General features: G+C 37.1%; 1 protein-coding gene across 5 annotated transcripts in view; it reads left to right on the top strand.

Annotated features, from left to right (window-relative positions):
- ARHGAP12 (Rho GTPase activating protein 12) overlaps positions 1-22318 on the top strand; it is a 122435-nt gene that overhangs the window by 5048 nt on the left and 95069 nt on the right. For all 5 annotated transcript variants that reach the window (XM_047065202.1, XM_047065200.1, XM_047065199.1 and 2 more), the window contains exons 2-3: positions 12837-12875; positions 14955-15709. In XM_047065202.1, the coding sequence (XP_046921158.1) occupies positions 15032-15709 (678 nt within the window). In that variant the 5' untranslated portion in view covers positions 12837-12875; positions 14955-15031. The remainder of the gene's footprint in view (positions 1-12836; positions 12876-14954; positions 15710-22318) is intronic.

Genomic DNA, 22318 nt, shown 5'->3' with positions numbered 1-22318 from the left:
CAATGTTACATTAGGTTCAGGTGTACAACATAGTGTTTTGAAAAGTTATATGTTATACTCTGCTCACCCACAAGCGTAGCTACCATCTGTCACCATACAACACTATTACTGTAGCATTGACTATATTCGTCGTGCTTTGCCTTTTAATCCCATGACCTATTCATTCCATAATTAGAAGCTTGTATCTCCCAGTCCCCTTCACCCATTTTGCCCATCCCCCTCCACTCCTCCTCCCTTCCCAGGATCTCTTAAGGTTTCCATTCTTTCCTATTTTACACATGGATGTACCACAGTTAGTCTAGGGTTTCATTAGTTGATAGGCCTTTTTTTTTAAATTTTTTAAATGTTTATTTTTGAGAGAGAGCGAGAGCGAGAGACAGAGTGTGAATGGAGGTGGGGCAGAGAGAGAAGGACACAACAGGATCTGAAGCAGGCTCCAAACTCACGAACTGTGAGATCATGACCTAGGCTGAAGTCAGATGCTTAACCGACGGAGCCACCCAGGTGCCCCAGTTGATAGGCCTTTGAGTTGTTTCCAGTTTCTGGCACTTTATGAATAAAGCTGTTATGAATGTTGATGTAAGGCCTTTGTATGGACTTATGGTTTCACTTTTCTTGGGTAAATACCTAGAGGTATTGAAAAGGAATGGCTAGATCATATGGTAAATGTATACTTTATGAGAAACTGACAAAATGTTTTCCAGAGTGTCTGTACCATTTTGCATTCCCATTAGCAGTGAATGAAAATTCCAGTTGCTAGTATTCTTACCATGCAAGATATCCTTTATATATACTTAAAGTCATTGTAGTATAGGAGAAAGTAGTATTTGGTGCTTTAAATTTGTATTATTAGAGGGTTTTTTAACAGGTTTATTGAGGTATAATTGCTGTCTAATAAACTGCATATATTTTAAATGTGTAACTTAATGAGTTTTGATGTATGTGTATATGTGTGTGTGTGTATATATATATATGGATGTATATATATAAGCTGTGAAACCATCACCACTATAAAGAGCATGTTAATCTCCTCCCCACCCCCCCCACCCCCAAATTTTCTTGAGCTCAGGATAGTTCATTCCCTTGTTCTCTGGTCAATATTGATTTGTTTTCTGGGGCTTTAGATTCATTTCCATTTTCTAGAATTTTATGTAGACGGACCCATATAGTATGCAGTCTTTCTTGTCTGGATTTTTTTTCACTCAGCAAAATTATTGTGAGATCCAGTTTGTTGTATGTATTAGTAGTTCGTTCCTTTTTGTTGCTAAGTGATATCCCATTGTGTGGATATACCACAATTTATCCATTCACCATTTTTTTTTAATGTTTGTTTATTTTTGAGGGGACAGAGTGCGAGTGGGGGATGGGCAGAGAGAGAGGGGAAGTCACAGAATTTGAAGCAGGCTCCAGGCTCTGAGCTGTCAGCACAGAGCCGGATGCAGGGCTCGAACCCGCAAACTGCGAGATCATGACCTGTGCCAAAGTCCAGCTGACTGAGCCACCCAGGCGCCCCTATCCATTCACCTCTTGATGGACATTTGGATTGTTTCCAGTTTGGGGCTGTTACAAATAAAGCTGCTGTGAACATTTACACACAGGTCTTTGTGTGGACACCTGCTTTCATTTCTCTTGGGTAAATACCTAGCAGTAGAATCCCTGGGTCATATGGTAGATATATATTTAAATTTTTAAGAACCTCTCAGACTATTTCCACATTTTACCATTTTACAGGTCCACCAGCAGTGTTGAGTTCTGGTTGCTCCGCATTCCAGAAAACAGTGGTATATGGTCAGTCTTTTAAATATTAGTCATTCTAATAAATGTGTAGTATTATTTCTTTGTGACTTTAATTTGCATTTCCCTAATAACCAAAGATGTTGGGCATCTTCTCATGGACTTATTTACCATCTGTAGATCCTCTTTGGATAAGTATATCTTCTACCTATTTTTTATTGGGTTGTCTTTTTTTTGTTTATTTATTTTGAGAGAGTTGGGGGACAGAGGGTGAGAGTGAGTGTGTGTGGGAGGGACAGAGAGAGAGAGAGAGAGAGAGAGAGAGAGAGAGAATCCCAAGCAAGCTCCACACTGTCAGCGCAGAGCGTGATGTGGGGCTCAAACCTGTGAACTGTGAGATTATGATCTGAGCTGAGATCAAGAGTTGGACACCTAACCTCCTGAGCCACCCAGGCACTCAGAGTTTTTATTGGGTTGTCTTATTGACTTGAATAGTTCTGTATATATTTAAATGTGAGTCCTTTCTTGGAGATAAGTTTGTATGTATGTTCATGAGGGATGTTAGGTCTTTAGTTTTTCTTACAATGTCTTTGTCTGGTTTTGGTATGAGGATAATGTTGACCTGATAGAATGAATTGGGATGTTTTTTCTCTGTTGCAATTTTCTTCAAAAGGTTTGTGTAGAATTGGTATTATCTTCCTTATATTTTTGGTAAAATTCTCTAGTGAAGCCATCTGGGCTAGGACTTTGTGGGAAGATTTTTAAAGAGATGTCAATTTATTTAACAGATACAGGGCTTTTTAGGTTATCGAGCCTTGGCAATTTGTCTTTCAGGAAATTTGTCTGGTTCATCTAAGTTGTTGGATTTATTGGGTTAAAGTTGTTCATAGTATTATCTTACTTTTGATGCCTTTAAAGCTGTAGTTGTGTTCCCTGTCTGAATGCCTGATATTGGTAATTCATGGTTTTCCCCCTTGTGTTCTGGATCAATTTGACTAGAGGGTTATTAGTACTACTGATCTTTAAGAACCATCTTCTGATTTCATCTAACACTTTTCTGTTTTCTCTCTCAGTGATTTCTGCTCTGATCTTTATCATGTGATATCTTCTGCCTATTTGCTGTTTAATTTGCTTGATGTTCATCTTGTAGTTTCTCAGAGGGGAAGTGTACATCATTGATTTGAGACTTTTTTCGTTTCTAATATGGCCATTTAGTGCTATAAATTTTCTCTGAGCACTACTTTAGCTGCATCCCAAAAGTTTTGAGATGTCATGTTTTCATTTTTATTCAGTTTAGATTTCCTGTTTGATTTCTTCTTTGACTTCTGAGTTATTTAGAAGTGTGTTGTTTAGATTCCAACAACAAATTTGCAGCTAAGTTTTTGTTAATTTATAACTCAATTCATTTGTTAGAGAATATACTTAGTATGATTTTAGTCCTTTGAAATTTATTGAGATTTGTTTCATGGCCCAGGAACAATTTGTTTCAGGCTGCAGAAAATCTTTGTTTATAGGAAATTACTGAACTGGCTGCACTGTTTTTAGTATTTCCATTAGCACTGTGTGTCGGATTCAGTTGGTAGACTTATCAGCATTTTGTATTGTCTAATTTTTGAAAATAACTTTATTGTGGTTGGTGTGTAGTAATAATCTTGTTTTGGTTTAATTTGCATGTTTGGATTTTCAATGTTTTGTAACATAATTTAAATCTGAATAAAAATTAAGAATCATAGTGTGCTTTCTTTTTTCAATCTGAGGGATTGGTAGTAGTAATAATTCATCATTTGTATGCCACATAAGTGCTACTTTCAGTTTTCTAAAAGTTTGAATGTGTTTTTGCCTTTTAAAATTTACTTTGAAAGCGTATCTGTAAAAGCTATGTGAGGATTTTAGTGACTTTTGTGGTTTGGGGGTAGGCAGGTGTAAGGTGATTTAAATTGTATTCTGCAATGACTATTGTGGTAATATATACACAGTAGTATTTTATGTATGTACCACATTTTGTTTAGGCATTTATCTGTCCACAGACATTTGGTTTTTCTTTCCATCTTTTGGCTACTGTGATTAGTGCTGCTGTTAACATGGGTGTACATATATGTTTACAAGTCCCTGCTTTTGGATATATACCCAGAAGTGGAATTGCTGGGATGTTTTAAAAAACCACCATACTGTTTACCCCGGTGCTGCTACTGTTTTGCACTTCTACGAGCAGTGCAAAGAATTGCAATTTCTCCACATCCTCACCAGCACTTGTTATTTTGGGGTTTTTTTGGTTGTTGTGGTTTGATTTCCATTTCCCTAATGATTAGTGATGTTGAGCATCTTTCCATGTTCTTTTTTTTTTTTTTTAAACATTTATTTTTGAGAGACAGAGACAGAGACAGAGTGTTAGCCGGGGAGGGGCAGAGGGAGAGGGAGACACAGAATCTGAAGTAGGCTCCAGGCTCAGAGCTGTCAGTGCAGGGCCTGATGTGGGCCTTGAAATCACAAACTGTGAGATCATGACCTGAGTTGAAGTTGGGAGCTTAACCGACTACACCACCCAGGCGCCCCATCTTTCCTTGTTATTGGCCACTTGTGTTCTCTTCTTTGGAAAAATATCTATTCAAGTCCTTTGCCAACAATGGCTCTTATCATGATGTTAATTTGGAGTAGGTTGGTATAATGTAAGCATTAAACAGAATAGTTTTTTCTTTTTTGAAAAGTTACTGAGGTCTGACTAGAGCTTTGCAATGGCCAGATGTTAATAATCACTATTCTTGTATTTGCCTTTGTTTTGTAGATTGTATATTTTTTTAAAGCACAGGATTTGGTAAACATTTGAAAGTAGTTGAATGTAAATAGTCATTTCAAAGATTTTAAGAGGGTAATGTGTATAGTTTTGGAGGAATATCTGAATGGGTTGGGGGAGAGGGTGGTTAATACCGAGGTAACCAATAGAATTGTGAAGTGAATGAAGTTTTTCTTCTAGAGTAAATTATTAGAGGATTAGAAATCCTATTAAAATTTATAAAGACCAAGGTTATGATTTTCTTTTCTTTTTTTAAGTTTATTTTGAGAGAAAGCGAGAGAGTGAGGGAGAGTGAACAAGGGAGGAGCAGAGAGAGGGAGAAAGAGAACCTGAAGCAGGCTCCGTGCTGTCAGCACAGAGCCCAACTTGTGGCTGGATCTCACAAACCACGAGATCATGACCTGAGTAGAAAGTAAGAGTTGGACACTTAAATTGACTGAGCCACCCTGGTGCCCTGATATTCTTATTAATATATGACAACTTGTGTAATGATATGGACTGAGATCATGAGCATGGATGCTTCCCCAAAGGAAAATCAAGGTGTTGTTACTATAAGGGGGGACAGGTTTGATGCCACCAAGGCAAGATCAAATTTATGTGACCTGTAAAAAAGGTTACTTTCTTTTTTTTTAATTAAAAATGGTTATTATAGAAATTTCTTAATAAGAAATTAAAATATGGGACTCAGGTGTTGAGGGTATAGAAGGAAGAATCCATTGTTTGGAGTGCATTCAGAAAGAAGTAATAAGAAAGCTGAAAAATACAGAAGCAGAATTGATTATTGTAGAAGGGTGGTTTTAAAGGTTAACATGGAGCCAGTATCCATATAGGTAGCTTATGAAATAGAATCTGAAGGAAAAGGAAGTTAACCTATTGGCTCAAGAAAATTTTTTGATCCTTAGACTTTTTACTAGGTCTCAGTTTGTTTTTTTTAACCTTATAGGCTGTCTTCTGGTGTGTGCAAATGGATCTGAAAGGATTAAATTCTAGTTTAATCCTTTTTGGTTTGAAAGGGCTTGATCAGGATGGTTTACTGAAGTACTGAGTGTGTGAAATTTTTAATACAGTATGCTCCTCACTTTCTGCTCTGTCATATATCAGCTGGATCAGTATTTACTCTCCATGTATAAGAGATTATTTTAGAATGATTTTGAACCCTACTGCCTCTTAAGTAATTGTAATTTATATTTTGTTGAGAAAAACAGGCACTGTGATTCTCCATAAATGCAGAGTGTAAAAGTAAAGAATTACAGAAATGTGAGTTTTTATTTAAATTATTCAAATGTGGGGCAGCATAATGTAAGATTTTTTTTTTATTTTTATTTTTGAGAGAGAGCTCCATGAGTGGGGGAGGGGCAGAGAGAGAGGGAGACAGAGGATCTAAAGCAGGCTCTGTGCTGACAGCAGAGAGCCCAATGTGGGGCTCGAACTCAACGAACTGTGAGATCATGACCTGACATGAATTTGGACACTTAACCTACTGAGCCACCCAGGCCCCCCCTAAGATATTTTAATATGAATATGAAATGTGCGCCATATCACTTTGAATTATAGTTTAAGAAGACAGTAGTTTAATAATAAGCATTAAAAAAATGGTAAGCATTTAAATCTAAGGACTAGATAGTCCTTAAAAAAAAGTAAATATAGTCCTTAAAATCCAGAGGGGCAAGGGTCACTATGGCACTACAAGGAGCTTGGGGCTCATCTTGTATATTTTCTGCCCCAGTCCTTGAATCAGTCATCTCTCCAAAGAGCCTTGTTTCCTTTATTTGGAGAATGGTATTAGAAACCATATCTGGATGTTAGGTGTACTTGTTGCTGTTAGGTATCATTTTTACTGACAGCAAAATGTGTATACTAAGCAATATATAGATACATATCTGTAGTATTTCTTTATGAAATCACCTTTATTTTTGTTGTTATTGTTCTGTTTATTTATTTTTATTATTTTAGTTTATTTATTCTCATATTAGCTAACATAACAGTGTAGTCTTGGCTTCAGGAGTAGATTCCAGCGATTCATCACTTACATACAACACCCAGTGCTCATCCCAACAAGTGTCCTCCTTAATGCCCCTCACCCATTTTCTCCACCCCCATCAACCCTCAGTTTGTTCTCTGTATTTAAGAGTCTCTTACGGTTTGCCTCCCTCTCTGTTTTTATCTTACTTTTCCTACCTGTCCTCTACGATCATCTGTTAAGTTTCACATATGAGTGAAATCATATGATATTGATTGATTTATTTTGCTTAGCCTAATACCCTCCAGTTCATCCACATTGTTGCAAATGGTAAGGTTTCGTTCTTTTTTTATCACCAAGTAGTATTCCATTGTATGTATAAACCGCATCTTCTTTATCCATTCATCAGTTGATGGACATTTGGGCTCTTTCCATAATTTGGCTATTGTTGATAGCACTGCTATAAACATTGGGGTTCATGAGCCCCATTGAATCAGCATTTTTGTATCCTTTGGATAAATTTCTAGTGCGGTTGCTGGGTTGTAGGTTAATACTATTTTTAATTTTGTGAGGAACCTCTACACTGTGTGGCTACACCAGTTTGCATTCCCACCAACAGTGCAAGAGGGTTCCCCTTTCTCCACATCCTTGCCAACATCTGTTGTTTCCTGAGTTGTTAATTTTAGCCATTTGATGGATGTGAGGTGGTATCTCATTGTGGTTTTGATCTCTGTTTCCCTGATGATGAGTGATGTTGAGCATCTTTTCATGTGTCTGTTTGCCATCTGGATGTCTTCTTTGGAAAAGTGTCTATTCGTGTTTTCTGTCCATTACAGAATCACCTTTGTTATTTTATCTGTAGTAAGCTAAAAATGAGTTCGTATTGATGTTTCCAAGTTTAATCCATGGATAATTCTAGTCTTTTCCCCATGATTATAAATTTCCACTCCATCACTGAGAAACCTGGTTCCTATCATCCATATTCCATTTAATTAATTATTTCGTTACGATACACAAATATGGCTGTATCAGAATTTTTGACTTGTACCCCCGTGGGATGTGTTTTTTATCAAGCTAGAATACAGTATTTATGTTCAGTTCCTTTGCCTATATTCTTACAAACTTCACTTATTTTCAAAATAAGTTAGATCAGCATCCTCTTCCACCCTCCGTCCATTCAGTGAGGTTGTTCCATGCATTTGTCATACTATTAGACTATCTTGTCTTAATCTGCTTTCCTGGGAAATCCTGGCATTCCCCCAACTGCCTAAATGAATTTTTAAAATTTGCATACATTAAAGTTCATTATTTGTGTTATAAAGATTAATGGCTTTTGACGTGTACATTGTCTTACACCCACCATTACAGTATCATACAAAATAGTTTTATTGACCTAAAAGAATCCCCTGTGCTTCGCTTGTGGAACCCTCCGTCTCCTCCTCCCGTCCCTGGCAATTACTGTCTGTATGGTTTTGACTTTCCCAGAACGTGATATAATTGAAGTCATTCAGTGTGTAGCATTTTCAGACTGGCCTCTTTCGCTTTGCCAAATATATTTAAGATTAGTTTGTATCTTTTCTTAGCTTGATACCTTATTTTTATCACTGAAGAATATTCCATTGTGTGGATGTCTCACACATAGTTGGTTTATCCTTTGTCCTATTGAAGGATTTCTTTGTTGCTTCCGGGTTTTGGCAGTGATACATAAAGCTGCTGTAAACATTTGCCTGCAGGACTTTTTGTGGACATAAGGTTTCAACTTATTTGGGTAAATACCTTGGAGTGTGATTGCTAGATCGTATGGCAAGACTATGTTTAGCTTTGTAAGAAACTGCTAAGCTGTCTTCAAAGTAGCTGAACCATTTTGCATTCCTACCAGCAGTGAATGAAAGTTCCTGTTGCTCTACATCCTCACTAGCTCTTGTGTTGTCAGCTTTTTTTGGATTGTAGCTATTGTAAGAGGTGTGCTGTGGTGTCTTGTTTTAATTTGTAATTCCCTAATGGCATGATGAGCACTTTTTCATGTGCTTATTTGTCATTTGTCTGGTTTTTTTCATGATTTGTCTTTTCAGATTCTTTTTCCATTTAAAATGTTAGGTTCTTTTTATTGACTTTTAAGAATTCTTTGTATATTTTGGACACTAGTCCTTAATCACGTATGTATTTTGAAAATATTTTCTCCTTGTGTGTGGTTTGTGTTTTCATTCTTTTCGCAGTGTCTGCCACAAAGGAGTTCTTAATTTTAATAAACTCCTATTTTTTTCTTTCATGGATTGTATATTTGGTTGTATAACTAAAACTCATTGTAAACCCCAATATCATATTTCTTCCCTTTTAAATTAGAGTATTTTCTCCATTCTTGTAACAATCCAAGAAGTTATTACGTCCACCCTTATTTCTGACTAAGACTTTATGGCACGAATCATTCTAAAATACCCTATGCAAATGTAATTTTTTTTTTTTATTTTAAATTTTTTTTTTCAACGTTTATTTATTTTTGGGACAGAGAGAGACAGAGCATGAACGGGGGAGGGGCAGAGAGAGAGGGAGACACAGAATCGGAAACAGGCTCCAGGCTCTGAGCCATCAGCCCAGAGCCCGACGCGGGGCTCGAACTCACGGACTGCAAGATCGTGACCTGGCTGAAGTCGGACGCTTAACCGACTGCGCCACCCAGGCGCCCCGACAAATGTAATTTTTAGTAAAAAATGCTTGCTTCCTCAAATGCTTTGTTGTTTCCTCATTTTTGTTTCAGATTTAAATCTCAGTTTTTAAATTTCTTTTACTACTCTATGTTTGTGTTCTCTCCTGCTTTCCAGTTACCCAAATATTTCCTGTATCCTTCTTCTGTCCCTGTTTTTGCTATTTCTTCATGGCCAATGTAGTTGATAATATTAATCACTATATTTTTCTTCTCTTCTTTAGGCCTAAAGAAATGTCTTACATCCTACACGTTTTTATTATTAGAAAACAGGTGTCATGCATTGTGAAAAACTCTAAGTGCCTGATAAGTGGCCTATGATTTTTTGCTGTGCAAGTGTACAATTTAAAAAATTATTTGCTGGTATAATTCTTTATGCTAGAACTTAATGCTGGAATTGTTCTTAACTATTTTATTGTGCTCATTATGTTTAACTGATTTCTTCAGTAGAGGCCTGTTTACGAATTGTTCATTTTATTTATTTTTAATTTTTTAGGGGCATTATTCATTTTAAACAAGTACTTTTAAAACTATGTGGAGGGCTTCATGTCAAAAAAAGTGGCCTAAATTGTACTTTTTAAGTTGGTTAATATTTACTTATATTTTTAAATGTTTCTTTTTTTTTTTAATTTTTTTAAATGTTTATTTGTTTCTGAGACAGAGAGACAGAGCATGAGTGGGGGAGGGGCAGAGAGCGAGGGAGACACAGAATCTGAAGCAGGCTCCAGGCTCTCAGCTGTCAGCACAGAGCCCGACGCAGGGCTTGAACTCACAAACCATAAGATCATGACCTGAGTGGAAGTAGGACGCTTAACCGACTGAGCCACTCAGGCGCCCCTGGTTTCTATTTTTTTTTTTTTAATGTTTGTTTCTTTTTGATAGAATGAGAGAGAGACAGAGCGTGTGCAGAGGAGGGGCAGAGAGAGGGAGACACTTTGAATCAGAAGAGGGCTCCAGGCTCTGAGCTGTCAGCACACAGCCTGACGTGGGGCTCAAACTCATGAACCGCGAGATCATGACATGAGCCAAAGTCAGATGCTTAACCGACTGAGCCACCCAGGTGCTCCAAAGTTGGTTAATATTTATGCACATGAGGCTATATTAATATTTTGTTGCTCATGGCATTACAATTGCTATACTCATTGTACATATATGTATTAGATTTAAATTGTAGACTCATCCCCCTAAAATTATAGACTCATTAATTATGGATGCATTTACTGTATTTCTCTTAAGATTGTGTTCATTTGTTTACTTTTTTGATATACCTAGTAAAGATACCATGCTGAGAGATGTAGTTGATTAAAACAGATGTCCTGGGGGAGGAAGATAACATGTGCTGAGCTGTGTAATTTGCCGTGGGAAAGAAAATGAGGGGGAAAAAAAAAGGCAGACAGAAAGGAGGAGGCTATTAGATTTTAAAATAGCATGGTAGAAAGTTCTGAAGCTGACGTGGAAGAAGAGAAGTAAAAGATGTAAGGAGTTGTGTATATCTGTTCTTGTTGAAACATGAGTTAGAAAACTGGTAAGAGTCATGGAAAGCCTACATGGGTGGTGTTGAAACTGCCGAGTAAAGCAGTGGTTGGTACTGGGTCAGTAGATACGCAAAAACTTTATATATATTGGTGGTTGGGTACTTAGTTTTAAGGTGTGTGTGTGATGAGTGTGGATGGGGGAGTGTGGTGATGAGTACAGAATGTATTTCAGTTCGAGGAGAGCTGTGCTCAGAGCATTATAGTTGGATGAGTAAGATTTTAATCAAAATACTTGAGAGGATAAAATAGCAGGATAAACAGTGCTTAACCTATCTAAAGAGAAGAATCCACAAGTTTGGAGAGTAGAGAAAAAGATAAATGTTTGTTTTAATATAGCTTATGTTTTTAAATAAAATTAGGCAATATAATATACTTGCAGATAATTTTCACTTAGATCTCAGTTTTTAGAGCTACCCCATAATTATTTTAATTTTCTCTGAATCCATAACTTAAAATAAGGCTTTCCTCTTTTTTATTTTATGTAACTTTTCCTAGACCTTGGGTTGTGATACATAATTCCTGCTATGTGACTTTCTAGAGGTTTATAATTTTAATAGTCTCTCTTAGGGGCTTCCCAGTTTCATTCCCCACCTCACCACCCCAGTATTATAACTAGAAAACTATGTCAGCTCCATTTCCCCTATTCTTATCCCATGTGTCTACTCCTGTTCATGTTGTCTGCCTTGATATCCAATTTCTTTTTCTATGTAGAAGTCTTTTGGCTACTTCTCCATCTTCTTTGTCCTCCCAGTCTCATTTTTTTTTTAAACTTTAGATTGCATGTCTCTTGTTGAACATAGTGAACTGACTACTTCATCTTTCTCTCTAACTTCTCCTTCATATTTATCTTTGTAGTCACAGGGCAGGGTGTAGTCATAAAGCCTGGCAGTGAAAGGGACTGAGCATGGATTGGCTTTTAACCTATTGTTGGTCCCCACTGCCCAGCCTCTCTCCTACTAGCGTGACATACAGTTTTCTTGTTATTCTTCATACTTTCCTTTTCTTCATTGCTGTGGATAAATACCTGACTGCTTATGGTATGTATGAGCTTAGAGGTGTTGCTTAAGTTACTTTATTACTTCCTGGAAAGCAAAAGAAAAAAAAAATCACCTGAGGAGAAGTATTTCAGTGTGGAATTTTAAAAAGTTGTAGTGAAAAACTTTTATGTAGGTAAAAGGATTAAAGCACATACTAATGTCCTGGTAACGCATGAAAGTAAAGGCTGAACATTTGGAAGGTTAGACTTTCTATTTACCGCTATTGGAAAGACCATGCAGATCTGGTGGGGCTCGGGTGGGATAGAGATAGAAAGTAGATTTTGCATGTTGTAAGTTTTAGGTACCTACTAAAATACCAAGTGGATTTTGTTGTTGTGGTCCAATAATCTCTTTTGATCTAGAAGACTCTTCCTCCCTTATTCATTTTTCCATGAAATTGTATTTCTTGAAGAGTTCAGGTCTGTTATCTAATAGAATGTCTTATACTTTGGAATTAATTGTTTCTTAACAATTAACAAGATTTAACATGTTTTTGACAAGAATGCAACTTAGGCAACATTGTGTACATCACATTAGGAGGCATATATCATCAAGGTTGTCCCACTGTTGGTGTTACTGCATTTGATCACTTGGTTAAGCTCATGACTGCCAGATTTCTCTGTTGTAAAGGTGTATTCGTCTATTTATAATTAGTAAGTAATCTGTGGGGAAACATGTTAGGACTCCCAATAGCTTGGAGTGTTTGTTGTCATTCTCTTTATCCATTCAGTACAATAAACTTGAAAGCCAGTTCTGTCATTTTAACAATTTTACAAAGGCTGCTTTCATATTATTAAAAATTTTAAAAGATATTTGTTAGAATAAAAAATAAGGGGCAGAAATGAAATTGAAACCATGTGAAAGTGAAGTAGGAGGGGCAGTGGTGAAGCATACCTTGTATTTGTCCACATTTGGAGGGTGGTGCGGAACAGTCTTGAGATATAAAATTGTACTGTTTCATAGGGCTGTTATAAAAATATGAGCAACACATCGCAGCTATTCTAAATCATGAACAATATTATTAGCCTTCTTAAAGCAATCCTGGTTAAAGTTAATGAACTTTATTATTTTTTTATAGGTTTAAATGAAATACTGGATATTTATTTCTTCCTTTAAGGTAAGTTTTTTATTTTTAATCTTTTTCAAAATATTATTAAATTTGTTATCCAAGTACTTTGTCCAGAAAGTAAAAGTTTTAGTTACTGAAGTTGTGTCACTAATTTATCATCTGGACTTATGGGCTTTATCTATTACAGAGAAGAAAAATGTCCTCAAGGAAATGATTGTTACTGTACATACAGCACCCAGTAATACTATGCCCAGCATTTGGGTGCTGAAGAGAATTGGTAGGTTATCATGGGACCTTAGGTTTACACATTTGTGGTGTATCTCGGTATTCAGAATTGCTTAGCTTTGCCTTAGGATCCTTGAGCCTTGGGTTAATATTAGTTTCCTAGGGCTGCAATAACAAAGTGCCACACACTGGGTGGCTTAAAACAATAGAAACTTATTCTCTCCCAGTTCTGGAGGCTAGATGTCCCAAATAAAGGCAGGGTTGTCCTCCATTTGTGAAGGCTTTAGCAGAGACTCTTTCTTTGCCTCTACCTTCTGGTAGCTGCTGGGTGTCCTTGGGGTTCCTTGCTTATAGCTGCTTCACTCCATTTTCTGCCTCTGACTTCCAGTAGTGTTTCCTCTATGTGTTTCCTTTCTCTGCCTCCAGATCCCCCTCTCCTTATAAAAACACCAGTCATTGGATTTTGGTCCTACCCTAATGACATATAACCTCATCTTAAATTGATTACATCTGCAAAGATCCTATTTCCAAATAAGGTCACATTCATAGGTCCTGGGTTTATGACTTAAACATACCTTTTTTGGGGAACACAGTTCATCCTACAGCAGTTGGTACTTGAATTGAGTTGTAGTAATATCGAGATGCTATGATCACTTTGAAGCTTGAATACTGTATTCTATGAAGTACTAAAGTATTTTGGAATTGATATAGAAATAAAAGTGAATCCCTAGATTTCTCAAGCCAAGTTAGAACTCATTCTGCAACAGACTTTGAGTGGTAGAGGGGGTAAGAATTTTTAACATTTATAAATAAAAAGATCGGGAGCACCTGGACAGGCTCAGTCTGACTCGATTTTTGGCTCAGGTCATGATCCCAGAGTCATGGAATGGAGCCCCACTTCGGGTTTTGTGCTATGCATGGAGCCTGCTTAAGAGTCTTTCCCTCTCCCACCCCCCCCCCCCTTCCCACCCACCCTACCAGCTCCTGCTCTCTGTCTCTCAAAAAAAAAAATTATAAGACTGGTTATTTATTTCCATTTGTGGGATTCAGCCTGACAAGGATTGTGGCCCTCCTGAGGTACAACATGGAAACAAAGTAAACTAGGAGTTTTGTTTTCTTCATGTGCGTACTTTGTCTGGAAATAACAGTGTTCTCCTTTTTATCCATTTATGTTAGACGAAACTCATATAATTGGATAATTTTTTAAAGCACATTAATACTCTTGACCATTTTAGAAAATAGTACAGGGTTACTGAAATTCAGTTCCAGCTTCAAAGAAGGACTTAGATAAGTGAACCTAGCTCAGTTCTTGGCTCTTGGTAAGTGCCTAAGATGTATTTGTTATTATTAGTGAGCCTTTCTAAGAAAGTGAAGGAGGTTTTAGGTAGTCATGAAAAGAAGGAAAATTCTCACCTCTTATTTATTATTATTTTTTTCTGTCTGGCTGGTTAGGATATTTACTGTTCCAATAATTGGTTTGGTTTTGCTTATAAATGACTGGAAAATGTAGATTACAGTTAGAATGAATGTTTTTAATGTAGGAAAATACATATGATATTAGACACGTTTACTTTTTGGAGGGTGAAGGTAATATTTTTTAAAACTGTTTATTTTGAGAAGGAAAGAGTGCACTCCCATGTTAGCAGGGTAGGGGGCAGAGAGAGGGAGAGGGAGAGAATCCCAAGCAGGCTCTGTGCTGTCAGCACAGTCTGTCAGCTCATGAACCGTGAGATCATGACCTCAGCCGAAGTCAAGAGTCGAACGTGTAACCGACTGAGCCACCCAGGTGCCCTGGTAGTATTCTTTAAATACCTTGATTATATGATGCTTTTGGATAAATATTAAAAATCCAGGCTGTGTTAACTTTTTCTTTATTCTCTTCTTCCATTTAAATAAAAATAGCTGTATTAATCCAACAAGGCATAAAGCCATAATGTGGCATACCATCCTGTTTGAGAGGTGAACATTACTGAATAAAAATGGCTGACAGAAGTGGGAAGACTATTCCAGGACAAGTGTATATTGAAGTGGAATATGATTATGAATATGAAGCTAAGGACAGAAAGATCGTGATAAAACAAGGGGAACGATACATCTTGGTGAAAAAGACCAATGACGACTGGTGGCAAGTCAAACCAGATGAGAACTCCAAAGCATTTTATGTGCCAGCTCAGTATGTCAAGGAGGTCACCCGTAAAGCTCTCATGCCGCCTGTTAAACAGGCAGTTGGACTGCCAAATAATTCTATGAAAATGATACAGAGTCTCCATCTTCAGAGGTCAACAGAAAATGTGAACAAATTGCCTGAGCTTTCGAGCTTCGGAAAGCCATCATCGTCTGTTCAAGGAACAGGTCTTATTCGTGATGCCAATCAGAATTTTGGACCCAACTATAATCCATGTCAGACTGTGAACCTAAGCCTGGACCTGACCCATAATAATGGAAAGTTTAACAGTGATTCACATTCTCCTAAAGTTTCTGGCCAGAATAGGACGCGCTTATTTGGTCACTTTCCCGGCCCGGAGTTCTTGGACATAGAGAAAACTAGCTTCTCCCAGGAACAGTCTTGTGATTCAGCAGGAGAAAGCTCAGAAAGAGTACATCAGGATTCTGAATCTGGTGATGAACTTAGCAGCAGCTCCACTGAGCAGATAAGGGTAAGATGAAAAGTAGAATGATGGAGCACTTGTACTACCATAACAAAAATATTGCAGATTTTAATTAAAATCTTTGTAGGAGTTAGGCATTGTTCATTTTGCTTTGTTATTAGAATAGGTTCCATCCTGACTTAATGAGGTGGAGAATAGTGTAATAACTTGTAGAGTTCATAAAGGTTGGCCTTATGGTTTCCATAGTTCTCGTACCTTTGTGGGACTAGAGCTGCCTCAAGTGTGGAAAAGTTTTTTTTGGTCTTCTCTATTGATAATGCATAGGGTAGAAAGGATTTACTTACCCAGTGATATTTCTTTTACTAGACCAACTTTGTTTTCTAATTGTACTCATTTGGCTTATTTGTGATAAGTTTTCAGGTAATAGTGGGAATATGAGGAAAGGTGTCACTGGAATGTTAGCTGCTAACTCTTGTTCTTTAAAACTTGTTTATTAACCTCTAATATTTAAAAACTAGCTGACAAATCTTTGCCTTCATTCATGCACTTTGGTGTCTTAAGTGTTTAAATATACACACTTGTTTGCATGGAGCATTGGCCTGAAAAAGATTGTGTGTCAGTGATTTGATTTTTTTCCTCCTTATCCAACTTTATTTTGAGATTAGTTTATGCCAGTTTGTCATGTAAAGTGAAATAAAATTAAAAGCAATTGCATGAAATCAAAACTTGAATGTATTTGGATAAGTCTAAGTAAAAAAATTTTTTTTAAATGTTTTATTTATTTTTGAGAGAGAGAGAGAGAGATGGAACGAGTGGGGGAGGGACAGAGCGAGAGGGAGACACAGAATCTGAAGCAGGCTTCAGGCTTCAAGCTGTCAGCACAGAGCTTGATGCAGGGCTTGAACCCATGAACTGGGAGATTATGACCTGAGCTGAAGTTGTTTGCTTAACTGACTGAGCCACCCAGGTACCCTGGAGAAGTCTAATTTTAAGTGAAATTGTAAATTGGTAAATTTTTGGTCTAAAGCTCTGTTGTAAGATTTATTCATCAAGTTAAGTCAGTAATTGTGAGGCTGGTCTTAGATGTGGTCTGACTCTGATGGAACTAGTTTGTTCTTACTATAGCTTTTAATTTTTTTGTGACATTTTGAATGGAAAAGGGAAGATTCTCTAGAAAAATTTCTGATGTTTGAGATCGGGGCAGTTAATGAAGTAGCACTGCCAGTTTACCATCATGTGTCTTAGGAGGCTTCTATTTCTTTAGTCTTTATGTGATACTTTGACATAGGATATACAGTGTTTTCCTGGAATTTTTCTGTTCATAGCTTCTTTTTGAACTAGCGGGACTTAGGAAAGATGCGTTTTCTATTACTGATAGCCATCACAGTTCATGGTATGTTTTATATTTATGTATCCCAGCAATCCTGTGTTCTCTTCATTATGGTCATCTTAAATTCACTGCATGGAAGTTCATGGCTCCTGACCTCTCCTGAGCCCTTAACACTGCTTGGAAATCCTGCTAAATTTCTCTGACAGGTCCTTTTCCTAACTGTTCATGACAAGTATTTCAAAACTTTATCATTTCTCTCATTCACCTGCTTTTCCCTGCTCTCTTAGGTCAAATAACTTTACCTTCTATTACCTTTTATTAGTCTGTAGCCTAAATAAAAGCTTTAGGATGGAAATGCTTCAGCTGTGGGGAGGATGTATTGCACAGCAGTTAATAGCACTGGCTTTAGATTTGGATCTGATTCCATACCACTTACCAGCTCTGCCATAATTGGGGCAAAGTGCTTAACCTCTGTGTCTCAGTTTTCTCATTTTAAAATGGGGATCACAGGGTTGTTGAGGATTAAGTGGGCTACTATATCTAATATGCTTACAACTATGCTTTGCGTATAAGTACATTATGTATCTATTGCTATTTAATAAATTCCTCCCAAGTCTAGTGGCTTAAAACTGTAACATCTTCTCAGAGTTTCTGTGGTCCATAACTCAGAAGCCGGTTAAATGACTTTTTTTTTTCCAACGTTTATCTATTTTTTGGGACAGAGAGAGACAGAGCATGAACGGGGGAAGGGCAGAGAGACAGGGAGACACAGAATTGGAAACATTAGTAAGTATTCAGTAAAATAGAGCTGTTGTTGTTATTTCTATTATTATTTCCACCATCAAATCTATAGGACTGCACCTGTATCAGCAGTCCCCTTTCCCCTTGTGTGGTGCAAGCATTGTCTCTCTTCTCCCCTCCATAGCTGCTAAATATTATGCAGCATTGTGCTCATGTGGTTGATTATTTACCATGTTTTCTCCCTCATTTAAATCTCATGTTTTTCACATTTTAGTAAAGCACTTCAATAATACCTTCCCCTCTGAGTATCACTTTATCACCCTTTTCTTTTATTGACAACTCCCGGGAAGAGTTGTATGTATTTGCTTCTCTGCATTTTGTTGTTTCTCACTCACTCCTTAACTTAGTAGGACTTCTAGCTCCACCATTCTACCTAAACTGCTTCTGCTAAAAGGTACTCAGGTAAATAAATTTACAGACAATTGAAAACATTCATACACAGCCAATGCCATCATCATGGTGAACAAGATTAATAATCATATGACAATTTAAAATAATCTTTTACTGAGGCAGAGCATACAATTAAGTGTGTAAATTGCAGCAGTCTTAAATGCACAGCTTGATGGATTTGAATTACGTATACACCTCTGTAACCTTGAGCTGCTCCCCTGCCCCTCATGTGTCTGCTAGGAGATTGTCATTTTTCTGACTTATAGTGTCATTGGTCAATCTGCTTTAATTAAACTTTTCATTTTGAGATGCTTGTAGATTCATAAAAGCAGTTGTAAGACATAATACAGAGAGATTCCCTTGTGTCCTCTATCCAGTTGCAAAACTATACTGTCATATCACGATCAAGATATTGTCATTTGTTGGGCACCTGGGTGGCTCAGTTGGATGAGCGACTGACTTCGGCTCAGGTCATGATCTTGCAGTTTATGAGTTCCAGCCCCGCATCGGGCTCTGTGCTGATGGCTCAGAGCCTGGAGCCTGCCTCAGATTCTGTGTCTCCCTCTCTCTGCTCCATCCCTGCTCATGCTCTGTCTCTCAAAAATGAATAAACGTTAAAAAAAAAATTGTCATTTGTACAATCTAGATACTGAGCATTTCCATCACCACAAGGATCCTTTATATTGCCCTTTTAAAACCACATCCTCTTTCCTCCCATCCCCATCCCTCCTTAACCCTGGTTACTACTAATTTGTTCTCCATCTTCATAATTTTGTCATTTCAAGAATATTATATAAATGGAATCATATGCTATATACCTTTTGAGGTTGGCTTTTTCATTCAGCGTAATTCTCTGGAGATTGATCCAGGTGACTGTATCAGTGTTTGCTGTTTTTGTTGTTGACAAGTATTCTGTGATATGGATGTACCACACTTTGTTTCACCATTAACCCATGGAAGAAAATCTAGGTTTCCAGTTTTCTGCTGTTGTAAACAAAGCTGCTATATATAAACATTTCTGCACAGGTTTTTGAGTGAACATAACTTTTTGTTTGTCTGGCATAAGTGCCCGTGAGTATTGCTAATGGTATGGTAGATGTGTGTTTAATTTTTTAAAGAGACTGCTAAACTGTTTTCCAGAGTGGCTGTACCATTTATATTCCTACCAGCAATATATGTGATCCAGTTTCTCTGCATGCTCACTAGCATTTGATGTTGCACTGTTTTTTTGTTTTTTTTTTTTTTTTAGCCATTCTGAAAGGTGTGTAATAATATCTTGTGATTATAATTTGCATTTCTTAACAACTAATGATGTTGAACATCTTTTCATATGCTCATTTGCCATCAATAGATCCTTTTAATTGAAATGTCCTTCATATCTTTTGCCCATTTTTTAATTGGACTGTTTGTTTTTGTACTCTTGAGTGTAGAGAGTTCTTTATATTGTCTAGATACTAGTCATTTGCCAGATACATGGTTTGCAAATATTTTCTCCCAGTCTAGTTTGTCTTTTTATACTCTTAACAGCATAGCTAGTCAGGGTTCTCCAGAGGGTGTGTGTGTGTGTAAACTGCTTTTATATCTTTGTGAAAAATCAGTAGGCCATATTTGTATGGATCTATTTCTGGATCCTCTGTTGTGTTTCACTCATATATGTGTCTTTCCGTACTCTAATATCAGACATCCTTGATTTTTTTTAATATTTAATTTTATTTATTTTGAAAGAGGGTGAGTGGGGGAAGGGCAGAGAGGAAGAGAGAATCCCAAGCAGGCTCCACTCTGTCAGTGCAGAGCCCAATGTGGGGCTCAGACCCACAGAACTGCAAGATCATGACCCAAGTTGAAACCAAGAGTCAGATGCTTACCTGGCACCTCTCAGACATCGTTGATTACAGTAGCTATATAATATGACTTAAAATTGGTAGACTGATTCCTCCCAATTTGTTCTTCAAAATTGTTTTAGTTATTGTAGTAGGCTAAATGATATTCACCAGAGATATCAGATCCTAATCCCTGGAACATTTCTTTTTTAAGAAAAAGATCTTTATACAGATAAGATTAAGTTAAGGATTTTGAGATGAAGAAATTATCCTGGACCCTGCATGTAATCACAAATGTCCTTACAAGAGAAGAGCAGAGGGGGCATCGCACACAAAGAAGAAGGCTATGTGAAGATGGAGCACGGAGAGATTTGAAGATGCTGGTCTTGAAGACATGAGTGATGTGGCCACAAGCCAAGGAATACTGGCAGCCACCGGAAGTTGGAAGAGGCAAAGAAAGCATTGTTTACTAGAGACTCTGGAGGAAGTGCAGCCCTGCCAGTTCCTTGATTTCAGCCTGGTGATACTGATTTTGGACTTCTGGCCTCCACAACTGGCAAGGAATAAATTTTTGTTGTTTTAAGCCGTTTTGTATTAAGTTCTTACGGCAGCCACAGGAAACTACTCAGCTATTCTAATTCCTTTGCTTTTCCTCATACATTTTAGGAGAGTCTGATTCATATCTATAAAACATCTTGCTGGGATTTTGATAGGAAGTGCATTAACTTCCATGTCATTTTGGAGAAGATGAACATTTTTACTATGTTGTGTCTTTAATCTGTGTATATTGTGTGTCTCTTTCCACTTACTTAGATCTGATTTGATTTTTTTTCATCAGCATTTTGTAGTTTTCAGTAAAAGTCCTGTATGTGTTTTGTTGTACTGACACGTATTTAAATTTTTTAGAGCAATTGTAAGTGATACTGAGTTTTTAATTTTGGTATTCACGTATTCATTACTAGTATATAGAAATACAGTTGATTTATTTTTTTAAAGATTATATTTTTAAGTAATCTTTACACCAAATGTGGGGCTTGAACCTACAACCCTGAGGTGAAGAGTCGCATGCGCCACTGACAGTCACTCAGGTGCCCACGATTTGTTTTTATTCTTACTTTTGAACTTTTTTAATGCACCTTTAGACTGAAAGAAATATTGTGAAGAAATTATAGACTTCTGATATACCCCACACCTAGTTTTCACTGTTGTTAACATATTAGTATGATTTGTCATAATTAATGAACTAATATTGATACATTATTAGCTAAAGTCCATACTTTTTTCAGGAGTTCTTTATTTTCTATTAATGTTCTTTTTTATCTCTTCCTGAATATCACATTACATTTAGTAGTTATGTGTCCTTAGGTTCTTCTTGGTTTTGATAGTTTTTCTGAGTTTCCTTGTTTATAATGACCTTGACAGTTTGGAGGAGTGTTGGTCAGGTGTTGTAGAATGACCCTATTTTGGAATTTGTCTCATGTTTTTCTCATGATTGGACTGTAGTTCTAGACTTTTGGGCAGGAAGACACAGAGGTAAAATGTCATTTTCATCACATCTTGTCAAGGGTAAATAACTACCAACATCATTTATCAGTGTTGATAGTGAGCTTGATCACCTGATAGCTGTTATTGTCAGATTTTTCCACTGTAAAGTTACTCTTTTTCTCCCTCCCTTTCCATACCATGGTCTTTAGAAGGAAGTTGCTATAGTGGCCCATACATAAGAAGGGGAGGAATTATGCCCTACCTCTTTGAGTGTACAGTGTCTACATAAATTATTTGGAATTATTTTATATGAGAAATTTGTATGTTTTGCACCATTTATTCAGTTATTTATTTATATCTGTATAGACTCACAGATTTTTTCTTTATACCTTGCATTATAATCAATACTACTATATTTTGTTCCTCAATTATTTCAGTTTTGGCCTTTGAGAACTCTTTCAGGTGTGTGTATGTGTGTTTTAGCCATTCCTTACTTGCTGGCACTTCAGGATGCTCTGTGCTCATCCTCTGTATTTTATGCCCCAGCCCTAGAATCAGCCATTTCTCCGTGGGGTCCCTTGTTTCTTTAACTGGAGAATGGTATTAGAAACCAAGTTCTGGGTGCTAGTGTGCTGATGCTACTAGGATGTCATGGCTTCTAGGCCCTCTGAGCTGACAGAGCAAGGAAATAAACATAGATATGCTAACTCATATATATACCCAATCTATAATTATTTCCATATGTAATCATCTGCATCTATGTTGAGCTAAACCTGGGTTCATATTGATGTCTTCCACTCTGTAATCTCTTCCTGCATGGATCATTGCTTA

Source organism: Lynx rufus, unplaced genomic scaffold, assembly GCF_022079265.1.
Source record: "Lynx rufus isolate CCGP_SWC_20201006 ecotype Redwood Valley unplaced genomic scaffold, mLynRuf1.p SCAF_7, whole genome shotgun sequence".
In the NCBI taxonomy this organism is placed as follows: Eukaryota; Metazoa; Chordata; class Mammalia; order Carnivora; family Felidae; genus Lynx; species Lynx rufus.
Note: the sequence above shows the minus strand (reverse complement) of the source record. Positions and strands in the feature narration are given on the sequence as shown.